The sequence below is a fragment of the Salmo trutta genome, unplaced genomic scaffold (assembly GCF_901001165.1).
Source record: "Salmo trutta unplaced genomic scaffold, fSalTru1.1, whole genome shotgun sequence".
Taxonomy (NCBI): Eukaryota; Metazoa; Chordata; class Actinopteri; order Salmoniformes; family Salmonidae; genus Salmo; species Salmo trutta.
This window is the reverse complement of record NW_021822792.1, coordinates 64338-78623: the sequence shown is the minus strand read 5'-3', so window position 1 is coordinate 78623 and position 14286 is coordinate 64338. Positions and strand designations below refer to the sequence as shown.

The 14286-nt window shown below is 51.4% G+C and overlaps 1 protein-coding gene across 1 annotated transcript in view; it reads left to right on the top strand.

The window, feature by feature from the left end:
• The window catches only part of LOC115184907 (zinc finger protein GLIS2-like), a 49260-nt gene that overhangs the window by 14685 nt on the left and 20289 nt on the right, over positions 1-14286 (top strand). Inside the window, exon 2 of the mRNA XM_029745462.1 lies at positions 8510-9019. Within this exon, the coding sequence (XP_029601322.1) occupies positions 8510-9019 (510 nt within the window). The remainder of the gene's footprint in view (positions 1-8509; positions 9020-14286) is intronic.

Sequence of the window (14286 nt, the reverse complement as noted above, 5' to 3'; positions counted from 1 at the left end):
AGGCAGGGATGTATTTTCTGTTTGTCCAGATTGACATAGTCTATTTATTGTGGTGTTGAAAACGCAAACCATGATATTGAAGTGGCTGAAGTTGGTATGCTTTGTTTATTGGTTGTGTGGTGCATTGGCACAGAAACCTGTTGGTGGAAAATGTGTTGCATATATTTGATAGAATTATAAATACGCCATCAAAATGTAGAAAATCTGATTTCCCCCTAGCTGATCTGCGGCCGGCTTTGATCGTAATGTAGGCCTAGTGAAACAGGCAGGGAGAGTGAGCTCGTCCATGGTCATCAGTGAACCCTCAACCTTTTGGCCCATAGTCCTGCGTGACATCAACTGTGCCACAAAAGCATGCTGAAGTGGCAAAGTCCATATCCACGTTAATAAACACAGGGTCACTACAGTTATTATTTGTGGTCGTAAACATTATTTTGAATGACTTCTATGAGGGGGGAGGTTGTGCAATTTATTTTACAGTACAAGGAGAGGGTCATGTGAAACATTTTTTAATGTTGGGGAGGTTCATTTCTAACTGTCCCTTAGCAACGATACCGTCTGTCAAGATGTGAAGCCTGGAATGTTTTTAAGGGTGTTATCCTTATAAAAGTAGGGCAAGACCTCACAAGGGGTCATCTGAAATCTCAAACACCTGTATGTGTTGTTACCTCTTATCTCACTGTCTTATGTCTCTGTCATGCACACACACACACACACACACCTGTCTGGTTGTCCAGGAAAGCCCCTATCAGAGGCATACAGATCCCACCCAGCACACAACCAGCCAGCAGGCCAGAGAGTAGAGGAGAGAGAGATAGTAGGGTACGTGTTATCAGTTATCCGGTCATGTGATGGAGGTTGGAGTGTGCTCTGCTGCACGGACGCCCATGTCAGACCGCTGAGGTCATTCACAAATAAAAGCCCTCTTCCCTTCAGTGGCCTATCCTCGACCCCCAATTCAACCCTCAGACCAGTTCTGGTTACCACTGAGTCAAACATCCCACCCTGTACACTCATCCACACCCTCCACCTCTAGCTACTGACCACCTTACCCCCATCTCCCCCCACTTACACAACCCTCAGGTCATTGTCATTCTTGCTTAAACTCCCTACCCCCCCTTATTCATACCCCCCTCCCTCCCTTTCCTCCATTCCATCACCCTCCCATCACGGTTGTCTACTGAGGGAGAGAGAGACTAACAGGGGTGAGGTAGGGAAGAGGAATGGATTGGTGAGGGAAGGACAGGGAGATAGAAGGGAGGGAATAACAAACAAATGGTTAATAACTGGAGAAAAACTGGCAGAAAAAAATGTCATATTGTTGTTATTGTTTTTAGATACTTCATTATGTTTGTAATTTTCCATTTTAATTCTCTGTTTAATAGTCAACGCTCTACCAACAGCGTTTGTCATGCAAGTTACGAGAAAAACCCACTGTTTGAACGTTATTAAAGCTACAGACTCACATCTGCTGCTATAACAAATTGCTAAAAGCTGGATTCCTGCAGCCATTGAAGCCTGGGCCTGTGGCTGGATTTGATGTGGGGTTGTAGAGTTGTAGAGTCTGGTCGGGCTGCTCATTGTTAAAACGTGGTGGTTCACCGCCTTGCTCTCTGGCAGTGTAGCGCTGCCCCCCCGCCCCTCTCTTTCTCTCTCTCTTCTGTTCTCTCTCTCTCTTCTGTTCTCTCTCTCTCTTCTGTTCTCTCTCTCTTCTGTTCTCTCTCTCTCTTCTGTTCTCTCTCTCTCTCTCCTGTTCTCTCTCTCTCTCTCTCTCTCCTGTTCTCTCTCTCTCTCTCTCTCTCTCTCTCTCTCTCTCTCTCTCCTGTTCTCTCTCTCTCCTGTTCTCTCTCTCTCTGTAATAATCCAAGACTACTGAGGCTAAACTGGACTGGAGGCTACATGCTAGTGGGAACAGTAGAATATGATGCTTGACAAGAACCCACACTCGTCAAGTCCTCTCAATCTATCACTCGCTCTCTTTCCTTCTCTCTCTCCCTTTCACTCCTTCCCTCTATGGGTGGTCAGTGGTCAACAGTGGTCTCTCCTCTGATCCTGCACTGGGGAAATAAGAACAAAATGGAGGTGTGTGCGTGTGCGTGTGCGTGTGTGTGTGTGTGTGTGTGTGAGAGAGAGTGCATGCGGGGGCTGGACAGTACTGTCAGTAACGGGTATATCTCCTAGTTCCAGCTCATTCCATGAGTCAAGGCCGTGGTGTAGTCTCTGTGTCTGAGTTTCATCTGTTAAGAGGTACCTCTAACCCCAGTACTACCTCTAACCCCAGCCCCAGTACTACCTCTAACCCCAGCCCCAGTACTACCTCTAACCCCATCCCCAGTACTACCTCCAGCCCCAGTACTACCTCTAACCCCAGTACTACCTCTAGCCCCAGCCCCAGTACTACCTCTAGCCCCAGCCCCAGTATTACCTCTAACCCCAGCCCCAGTACTACCTCTAGCCCCAGTACTACCTCTAACCCCAGCCCCAGTACTACCTCTAACCCCAGCCCCGGTACTACCTCTAACCCCAGCCCCAGTACTACCTCTAACCCCAGCCCCGGTACTACCTCTAACCCCAGGCCCGGTACTACCTCTAACCCCAGTACTACCTCTAACCCCAGCCCCAGTACTACCTCTAACCCCAGCCTAGTACTACCTCTAACCCCAACCCCAGTACTATCTCTAACCCCAGTACTACCTCTAACCCCAGCCCCAGTACTACCTCTAACCCCAGCCCCAGTACTACCTCTAACCCCAGTACTACCTCTAACCCCAGTACTACCTCTAACCCCAGCCCCAGTACTACCTCTAACCCCAGTACTACCTCTAACCCCAGTACTACCTCTAACCCCAGTACTACCTCTAGCCCCAGTACTACCTCTAACCCCAGTACTACATCTAACCCCAGCCCCAGTACTACCTCTAACCCCAGTACTACCTCTAACCCCAGTACTACCTCTAACCCCAGTACTACCTCTAGCCCCAGTACTACCTCTAACCCCAGTACTACCTCTAACCCCAGTACTACCTCTAGCCCTAGTACTACCTCTAACCCCAGCCCCAGTACTACCTCTAGCCCCAGTACTACCTCTAACCCCAGTACTACCTCTAACCCCAGTACTATCTCTAACCCCAGTACTACCTCTAGCCCCAGTACTACCTCTAACCCCAGTACTACCTCTAACCCCAGTACTACCTCTAGCCCCAGTACTACCTCTAACCCCAGTACTACCTCTAAACCCAGTACTACCTCTAATCCCAGCCCCCAGTACTACCTCTAACCCCAGCCCCCAGTACTACCTCTAGCCCCAGTACTACCTCTAGCCCCAGTACTACCTCTAACCCCAGTACTACCTCTAGCCCCAGTACTACCTCTAACCCCAGTACTACCTCTAACCCCAGTACTACCTCTAACCCCAGCCCCAGTACTACCTCTAACCCCAGCCCCCAGTACTACCTCTAACCCCAGCCCCAGTACTACCTCTAACCCCAGTTCCAGTACTACCTCTAACCCCAGCCCCAGTACTACCTCTAGCCCCAGCCCCAGTACTACCTCTAACCCCAGCCCCAGTACTACCTCTAACCCCAGCCCCAGTACTACCTCTAACCCCAGCCCCAGTACTACCTCTAACCCCAGCCCCAGTACTACCTCTAGCCCCAGCCCCAGTACTACTTCTAACCCCAGCCCCAGTACTACCTCTAACCCCAGCCCCAGTACTACCTCTAGCCCCAACCCCAGTACTACTTCTAACCCCAGCCCCCAGTACTACCTCTAACCCCAGCCCCAGTACTACCTCTAACCCCAGCCCCAGTACTACCTCTAACCCCAGCCCCAGTACTACCTCTAACCCCAGCCCCAGTACTACCTCTAGCCCCAGCCCCAGTACTACCTCTAACCCCAGCCCCAGTACTACCTCTAACCCCAGCCCCAGTACTACCTCTAGCCCCAGCCCCAGTACTACTTCTAACCCCAGCCCCAGTTTTACCTCTAACCCCAGCCCCAGTACTACCTCTAGCCCCAGTACTACCTCTAACCCCAGCCCCAGTACTACCTCTAGCCCCAGTACTACCTCTAACCCCAGCCCCGGTACTACCTCTAACCCCATCCCCGGTACTACCTCTAACCCCAGCCCCGGTACTACCACTAACCCCAGCCCCGGTACTACCTCTAACCCCAGTACTACCTCTAACCCCAGTATTACCTCTAGCCCCAGCCCCAGTATTACCTCTAACCCCAGCCCCGGTACTACCTCTAACCCCATCCCCGGTACTACCTCTAACCCCAGCCCCGGTACTACCTCTAACCCCAGCCCCGGTACTACCTCTAACCCCAGCCCCGGTACTACCTCTAACCCCAGCCCCGGTACTACCTCTAACCCCAGCCCCGGTACTACCTCTAACCCCAGCCCCAGTACTACCTCTAACCCCAGCCCCAGTACTACCTCTAACCCCAGCCCCAGTACTACCTCTAACCCCATCCCCAGTACTACCTCCAGCCCCAGTACTACCTCTAACCCCAGTACTACCTCTAGCCCCAGCCCCAGTACTACCTCTAGCCCCAGCCCCAGTATTACCTCTAACCCCAGCCCCAGTACTACCTCTAGCCCCAGTACTACCTCTAACCCCAGCCCCAGTACTACCTCTAACCCCAGCCCCGGTACTACCTCTAACCCCAGCCCCAGTACTACCTCTAACCCCAGCCCCGGTACTACCTCTAACCCCAGGCCCGGTACTACCTCTAACCCCAGTACTACCTCTAACCCCAGCCCCAGTACTACCTCTAACCCCAGCCCAGTACTACCTCTAACCCCAACCCCAGTACTATCTCTAACCCCAGTACTACCTCTAACCCCAGCCCCAGTACTACCTCTAACCCCAGCCCCAGTACTACCTCTAACCCCAGCCCCAGTACTACCTCTAACCCCAGTACTACCTCTAACCCCAGTACTACCTCTAACCCCATCCCCGGTACTACCTTTAACCCCAGCCCCAGTACTACCTCTAACCCCAGCCCCAGTACTACCTCTAACCCCAGCCCCAGTACTACCTCTAACCCCAGCCCCGGTACTACCTCTAACCCCATCCCGGTACTACCTCTAGCCCCAGCCCCAGTACTACCTCTAACCCCCAGTACTACCTCTAACCCCAGCCCCGGTACTACCTCTAACCCCAGCCCCGGTACTACCTCTAACCCTAGCCCCAGTACTACTTCTAGCCCCAGCCCCAGTACTACCTCTAACCCCAGCCCCAGTACTACCTCTAACCCCCAGTACTACCTCTAACCCCCAACACTACCTCTAACCCCAGCCCCGGTATTACCTCTAACCCCAGCCCGGGTACTACCTCTAACCCCAGCCCCGGTACTACCTCTAACCCCAGCCCCAATACTACCTCTAGCCCCAGTACTACCTCTAGCCCCAGTACTACCTCTAACCCCAGCCCAGGTACTACCTCTAACCCCCAGCACTACCTCTAACCCCAGCCCCGGTACTACCTCTAACCACAGCCCCAGTACTACCTCTAACCCCCAGTACTACCTCTAACCCCAGCCCCGGTACTACCTCTAACCCCAGCCCCGGTACTACCTCTAACCCCAGCCCCGGTACTACCTCTAACCCCAGTACTACCTCTAACCCCCAACACTACCTCTAACCCCAGCCCCGGTACTACCTCTAACCCCAGCCCGGTATTACCTCTAACCCCAGCCCCGGTACTACCTCTAACCCCAGCCCCGGTACTACCTCTAACCCCAGCCCTGGTACTACCTCTAACCCCAGCCCCGGTACTACCTCTAACCCTAGCCCCAGTACTACCTCTAGCCCCAGTACTACCTCTAACCCCAGCCCCGGTACTACCTCTAACCCCATCCCCGGTACTACCTCTAACCCCAGCCCCGGTACTACCTCTAACCCCAGCCCCAGTACTACCTCTAACCCCAGCCCCAGTACTACCTCTAACCCCAGCCCCAGTACTACCTCTAACCCCAGGCCCAGTACTACCTCTAGCCCCAGCCCCAGTACTACCTCTAACCCCCAGCACTACCTCTAATCCCGGTACTACCTCTAACCCCAGCCCCAGTACTACCTCTAACCCCAGCCCCAGTACTACCTCTAACCCCAGCCCCTGTACCACCTCTGTGTTGGGGGTTAGAGGTAGTGCTGGGGGTTAGAGGTAGTGCTGGGGGTTAGAGGTAGTGTTGGGGGGTTAGAGGTAGTACTGGGGCTGGGGTTAGAGGTAGTGCTGGGGGTTAGAGGTAGTGCTGGGGGTTAGAGGTAGTGCTGGGGGTTAGGGGTAGTGCTGGGGGTTAGGGGTAGTGCTGGGGGTTAGAGGTAGTGCTGGGGGTTAGGGGTAGTGCTGGGGGTTAGAGGTAGTGCTGGGGGTTAGAGGTAGTGCTGGGGGTTAGAGGTAGTACTGGGGGTTAGAGGTAGTGCTGGGGGTTAGAGGTAGTGCTGGGGGTTAGAGGTAGTGCTGGGGGTTAGAGGTAGTGCTGGGGGTTAGGGGTAGTGCTGGGGGTTAGAGGTAGTGCTGGGGGTTAGAGGTAGTGCTGGGGGTTAGGGGTAGTGCTGGGGGTTAGAGGTAGTGCTGGGGGTTAGAGGTAGTGCTGGGGGTTAGAGGTAGTGCTGGGGGTTAGGGGTAGTGCTGGGGGTTAGAGGTAGTGCTGGGGGTTAGAGGTAGTGCTGGGGGTTAGAGGTAGTGCTGGGGTTAGAGGTAGTGCTGGGGTTAGGGGTAGTGCTGGGGGTTAGGGGTAGTGCTGGGGGTTAGAGGTAGTGCTGGGGGTTAGAGGTAGTGCTGGGGGTTAGAGGTAATGTTGGGGAGAGGACAAGGGTGAGGTTGAGGGAAGCATATTGGTATTGATATGAACTTGAATGCCTTCACTGGGTTGAGAGACAGAACTTTCTGGATAGTTTTTGGATCACTGTGACTGTTGTGATGATGTTAGCTTGATACTTTCTGTCTTGGACTGTGTGTGAGGGAGACATGAACGTGATCCGGTTTTAGAGAGGACAAGCACAGACACGGTGGTTGAGGTGGAGAGGTCCCAGCTGGGGAAGGAAGTATGTGTGTGGATTTAGGATGGTTCGTGGGGGATATGTCTTTCATCAGATACTACATTCTTTGGTCCTCTGAGACGTGTGGCAGCGCGTGCAGAGCCACACACACAAACACACTGTGCTGGCAGAGACGGACACAGACAGACAGACAGACAGACAGACAGACAGACAGACAGACAGACAGACAGACAGACAGACAGACAGAGAGTGATATAGTGTCATCGTTAACTCTCTGATAAGACATGTTACCATGGTGTCTAAACTGTGCTGTCAGTCATCTGAGAAACACTCAGTCACAGCACAGTGATGCTCTGTTCAGTTCCCCAATAACTGTTGTTTTTACAGCTTAACTGGTAAATAAAATAATGGCAGGTTGGTTGAAGGTTTTAAGTTTTTCTCTCTCCCTATCCGCTTTTCTCATTTAACACACACACACACACACACACACACACACACACACACACACACAGAGACTCAGAGTTGTAGGGAAAACAAACACTAAACGGTAATGTTTTGTCTCGTTAAATTCCTCGCTTTTACGGCTCAAGCCTTTTCCAGAGAGCCTTCCCTTGGCTCCCCATTCAGGAAAGTCTCTAGACAAATACACACTGGGTTGAGTTGGGCTCTGAGCCCGGTCCATTTGGCCTGGACCTCTCTAAAGCCCTGTCCTCAATGCCAGGTAGGGAGCAGGAATGTTCCGGGAACACTGGCAGAACATATAATGCAAGCCTCCATGCTAGCTAGAGAGCGGGAACGTTACGGGAACGATCTGGCACGGGCACAGGTCATCTGATGTGAATAGTGTCTGGAGGCGACCGCGCTCGGTTTAGAGAGGGACCGCGCTCGGTTTAGAGAGGGACCGCGCTCGGTTTAGAGAGGGACCGCGCTCGGTTTAGAGAGGGACCGCGCTCGGTTTAGAGAGGGACCGCGCTCGGTTTAGAGAGGGACCGCGCTCGGTTTAGAGAGCGACCGCGCTCGGTTTAGAGAGGGACCGCGCTCGGTTTAGAGAGGGACCGCGCTCGGTTTAGAGAGGGACCGCGCTCGGTTTAGAGAGGGACCGCGCTCGGTTTAGAGAGGGACCGCGCTCGGTTTAGAGAGGGACCGCGCTCGGTTTAGAGGGCGACCCCGCTCGGTTTAGAGGGCGACCGCGCTCGGTTTAGAGGGCGACCGCGCTCGGTTTAGAGAGCGAACCGCAGGCGGTTTAGAGAGCGACCGCAGGCGGTTTAGAGAGCGACCGCAGGCGGTTTAGAGATCGACCGCAGGCGGTTTAGAGAGCGACCGCAGGCGGTTTAGAGAGCGACCGCAGGCGGTTTAGAGAGCGACCGCGCTCGGTTTAGAGAGCAAACCGCAGGCAGTTTAGAGAGCGACTGCAGGCGGTTTAGAGGGCGACCGCGCTCGGTCCACCCTACCCTACCCTACTGCAGGCCCTGGTGCTCCCCAGTCCACTCTACCCTACTGCAGGCCCTGGTGCTCTCCAGTCCACACTACCCTACTGCAGGCCCTGGTGCTCTCCAGTCCACCCTACCCTACTGCAGGCCCTGGTGCTTCCCAGTCCACCCTACCCTACTGCAGGCCCTGGTGCTCCCCAGTCCACCCTACCCTACTGCAGGCCCTGGTGCTCCCCAGTCCACCCTACCCTACTGCAGGCCCTGGTGCTCTCCAGTCCACCCTACCCTACTGCAGGCCCTGGTGCTCCCCAGTCCACCCTACCCTACTTCAGGCCCTCCCAGCCCTGGTGCTCTCCAGTCCACTCTACCCTACTGCAGGCCCTGGTGCTCCCAAGTCCACCCTACCCTACTGCAGGCCCTGGTGCTCTCCAGTCCACCCTACCCTACTGCAGGCCCTGGTGCTCTCCAGTCCACCCTACCCTACTGCAGGCCCTGGTGCTCCCAAGTCCACCCTACCCTACTGCAGGCCCTGGTACTCTCAAGTCCACCCTACCCTACTGCAGGCCAGCTCAGTGCTGAGGGGGTGAGAATAATCCTCCCTGCTTGTTTATGGCCAGTGACGTGGCTTTATGGCTTTACTATTACGAGGCAGTCTGAGACAGATAACCAGACATTTATAGGTCTGCCCTCTGTGTGTGTGAGTGTCTGGGAGAGAGGCCTAGGGGAGAGAGAGAGGGAAGAGGGATGGTTTGGTGAGGGAACGACAGGGAGATAGAAGGGAGGGGATGAAAAGTGATACAAGAGGGGAAGATTGGTTAAGAACTGGAGAAGTTTGTGTGTTTGTCAATAGATATGATTTTCATGTCTCTTTTTCTCAAAGGTAAATATAAGTCTCCAGTGTGTTCCTATGTATGTGTTTGTGTTCTACCCTATGTGTTCTACCGTATGTCTTCTACCCTATGTCCCTTTGTGTGCTACCCTATGTCCCTATGTGTGCTATCCTATGTCCCTATGTCTCCTACCCTATGTCTTCTACCCTATGTCCCTATGTCTTCTACCCTATGTCCCTATGTCTTCTACCCTGTGTCCCTATGTCTTCTACCCTATGTCCCTATGTGTGCTATCCTATGTCCCTATGTCTTCTACCCTATGTCTTCTACCCTATGTCTTCTACCCTATGTCCCTATGTGTGCTACCCTATGTCCCTATGTCTTCTACCCTATGTCTTCTACCCTATGTCCCTATGTCTTCTACCCTATGTCCCTATGTCTTCTACCCTATGTCCCTATGTCTTCTACCCTATGTCCCTATGTCTTCTACCCTATCTTCTACCCTATGTCCCTATGTCTTCTACCCTGTCTTCTACCCTATCTCCCTATGTCTTCTACCCTGTCTTCTACCCTATGTCCCTATGTGTGTTACCCAATATCTTCTGTGTGTGTGTTATCAGTGTATTGTCTGTCTGTGTGTCATTGTAAGTCAGGCTGGCAGAGGCCCCAGTTTCTATTCTGGGCTCTAGTAGTTAAATACAGAGTTGCTGTTTAATTGATCTGTCAACGTTATTTAAACCAGAGCCTTTGTCATCTGATGCGGTCACACCGCCGGGCAGAGGAAGGAGTGTGCTGGGGTGTACTGGAGAAGTGTGATAGAGCTTCACTTTGACCTCTCATCATGTTTGTCTTGGTGGTGATGTGTTGATATGTGGTGAACACAGCTTCTCTGGGCGATAGACATCAGTGAGAGGGGTTTGTAGTAGAATGTGGTGTAATGGTGTCAGTCTGAAGGCAGGGGAGGTGATGACAGGTTTACAAGGAGGAGCCAGTCCTGAGGAAAAGATCATAAAAACAAGTGGGAGAAACATGTTCACTGGGTCTGTGTTGGCGTCTGTACCTGAGGTTGTGGTGTGTGTGCTGGCATGCCTTTGTCTGTGTCCGTCAGTGGTTGTGTATATCAGTCGGCGAGTGTGTGTGACCATCGGTGTGTGTGTCTGCACTGGGACCGCATCACACACCTACCTGTTGACATGGGAACGTGTGCTCGCTCTAATTAAAGCCTGTGTGTGCTGCTGCTGTCTGAGGAGCCAGACGACAGGGCCAACAGGGCCTGGTGGAGCATGGAGAGGAGAGGGGGAGACAGGTCGCTTGGCACCCCATCTGAGGGCCTCGTCAGCCGGGCTCAGACGCTGCCCCAGCTGGCCTCTCCACCTCCACCAGGCCAACAATCCTGGTCTTTCTTCCCCTGCTCAGGAACGTGATGCATCACTGCTAATTCCCTTCTAATGAACTGGCTACAGAGTAGAAGGAGACTTGCGGCAGACTTATTACACACACACACACACACACACACACACACACACACACACACACACACACACACACACACACACACACACACACACACACACACACACACATATATACATACACACACACACACACACACATACACACACACACACACACACATATATATATATATATATATATACACACACATACACACACACACACACACACACACACACACACACACACACACACACACACACACACACACACATATACACACACACACACACACACACTTCAGTGGGAGGCTTAGCAGGGCTGAGTATTCCTATCCAGCTAGGCAGCTACCAGGATATGTTACTACTAATATACAAGCCTGGGCAGCTGACTGTTTCTGTATGAGAGCACTACGCTGTTACCTGGTGTAAATAGGTAGTTAACACCAGACTGGTGTTAGTTGTTACCTGGTGTAAATAGGTAGTTAACTCCAGACTGGTGTTAGTTGTTACCTGGTGTAAATAGGTAGTTAACACCAGACTGGTGTTAGTTGTTACCTGGTGTAAATAGGTAGTTAACTCCAGACTGGTGTTAGTTGTTACCTGGTGTAAATAGGTAGTTAACTCCAGACTGGTGTTAGTTGTTACCTGGTGTAAATAGGTAGTTAACACCAGACTGGTGTTAGTTGTTACCTGGTGTAAATAGGTAGTTAACTCCAGACTGGTGTTAGTTGTTACCTGGTGTAAATAGGTAGTTAACTCCAGACTGGTGTTAGTTGTTACCTGGTGTAAATAGGTAGTTAACTCCAGACTGGTGTTAGTTGTTACCTGGTGTAAATAGGTAGTTAACACCAGACTGGTGTTAGTTGTTACCTGGTGTAAATAGGTAGTTAACTCCAGACTGGTGTTAGTTGTTACCTGGTGTAAATAGGTAGTTAACTCCAGACTGGTGTTAGTTGTTACCTGGTGTAAATAGGTAGTTAACTCCAGACTGGTGTTAGTTGTTACCTGGTGTAAATAGGTAGTTAACTCCAGACTGGTGTTAGTTGTTACCTGGTGTAAATAGGTAGTTAACTCCAGACTGGTGTTAGTTGTTACCTGGTGTAAATAGGTAGTTAACACCAGACTGGTGTTAGTTGTTACCTGGTGTAAATAGGTAGTTAACTCCAGACTGGTGTTAGTTGTTACCTGGTGTAAATAGGTAGTTAACACCAGACTGGTGTTAGTTGAAGTTGTTGGGTTGGGATAGTGTTGATAGGGTTGTCCTTGGTGACAGGCCCTGGCTAGCCCGTGTGTGACCCAGGGTTTAGGGATTTGTGGTGGAATGTAAGGAAACAGCATGTCAATATTATACCCCCACCACTGAAACGTTAACAAGCCCCTGAATGGATGTTTCAGTGAGAGCTGTATTCCTCTCACTACTACTACAACAACCAGGAGAACTGGGCTGTGTTCATTAGGGCACGCAACGATAATACTTTTTTCTTTTTGCAACAGGAAACCAAAAAAGGGGGTCACGTTCATGTTTTCACAGCTCTTTTTAACATGTTCCAGTCCGTTTTCTTCCCAATGAACACGACCCTGGGTCCGTGCTGCCCCACAGCCTAAGCGACAAGCCCACAACCCGTTCAGAATGGTGGAAGAAGTAGCTCAATATTATGTAGTGTTTATAACATTCTAGACTAGTCAGATTCATGTTTTCACATCTCTTGAACCATAACTCTCCAACACTGCCAAACCCAAAGCTGAACTGTTCAGAATGTTTGGCTTCATGACATCATCGTATAGGCTAATTAGAAGCACTTATTTTACATAAATCCTCATCACACCACAGAGTGGGTTTTTTCTAAATGGCTGCCAATGTGTTAACCTGTATTTCACTCGGCTCTACTCCATGGAGCAGAACTTGAGCAGAATTGAACCGTAACCACAGAACAATGGAAGCCATTCCCTGAGATTCCGGAACCGAGTGGGGTTGCCAGGTCCGTCGCTGTTCCGTTCTAAAATGTTCAAATCCTGTTTAATCACTTGTGGATTATTTCTCCCTCAAATCCCTCCATTGTTGTGGCAAGCCAAAACAGATAACCTGTCATAACTCTGACAGCCCGTCCGTGGACTGGAGAAAACTGGTTAATATGGTGGGTCATGGGATAAAGCTGGTCCTAATTCAGACCTAGGGAGGTCAAGTCTGCCCATCCATAAACACATTTATGGGAGTGATACTATTCGTCATGTAAGTGTTTGTTTTGTGGTTACCACTATCAACCAGCCACACACACAGACATGGGCATCTCTGACACGCTCACTCATAAAGCCAACCTGACTATATTTCTATCCTCAATGTCCTATGGGGAAACTGCTAGATATGGCTTTATTCCTCATAACATTAAGCCATCCTCCACCTGATCATAGTCCTCCACCTATCATGCTCCTAACATGCTCCTATCATGCACCTATCATACTCCTAACATGCTCCTATCATGCTCCTAACATGCTCCTATCATGCCCCTATCATGCTCCTGTTAGAGAAGGACGTTTTGATATGGCTGGATTACTCTGGTTTACTCCAGTCATAGTTGACTTTTCCCCCCTATTGGCTCCCACAACCCTAACTCTATTGCAGTGGCTCCCACAACCTTAACTCTATGGCAGTGGCTCCCACAACCCTAACTCTATGGCAGTGGCTCCCACAACCCTAACTCTATTGCAGTGGCTCCCACAACCCTAACTCTATTGCAGTGGCTCCCACAACCCTAACTCTATTGGAGTGGCTCCCACAACCCTAACTCTATTGGAGTGGCTCCCACAACCCTAACTCTATTGGAGTGGCTCCCACAACCCTAACTCTATTGGAGTGGCTCCCACAACCCTAACTCTATTGGAGTGGCTCCCACAACCCTAACTCTATTGGAGTGGCTCCCACAACCCTAACTCTATTGGAGTGGCTCCCACAACTCTAACTCTATTGCAGTGGCTCCCACATTGTCTTTGTGACCCACTGGACAAATCTCTAATGGCACCCTACCTGTTCCTTATGTATTACACTAGTAGCACTGCTTTGACTACATGGTGAATAGGGTGGGATTCAAGACGCAGACACAGAAGGGTCCTGTGAGATTTGGAGCCTGTTCATGGCGGAGGGGAGATTAAGTGATAAAGTGGTTTGTAGAGGTCACAGTTCAGAGGTCCCTTCAACTCACTGATTGCACTCTTATACCACAACCTCTCCCACTCACCGAGACAGACTGGAACCCGATACCCTGAAAGAGGGGGAGGGAGGTGGGCAGGGAGAGCGAGAGAGGCCAGGGAGGCAGAGAGAGAAGAGAGAGAAAGAGGGGGGTACAGGAAGATATGAGGGCACAGAGAGAAGAGAAAGAGGGGGTACAGGAAGATACATGAGGGCACAGAGAGAAGAGAAAGAGGGGGTACAGGAAGAGACATGAGGGCACAGAGAGAAGAGAAAGAGGGGGTACAGGAAGATACATGAGGGCACAGAGAGAAGAGAAAGAGGGGGTACAGGAAGATACATGAGGGCACAGAGAGAAGAGAAAGAGGGGGTACAGGAA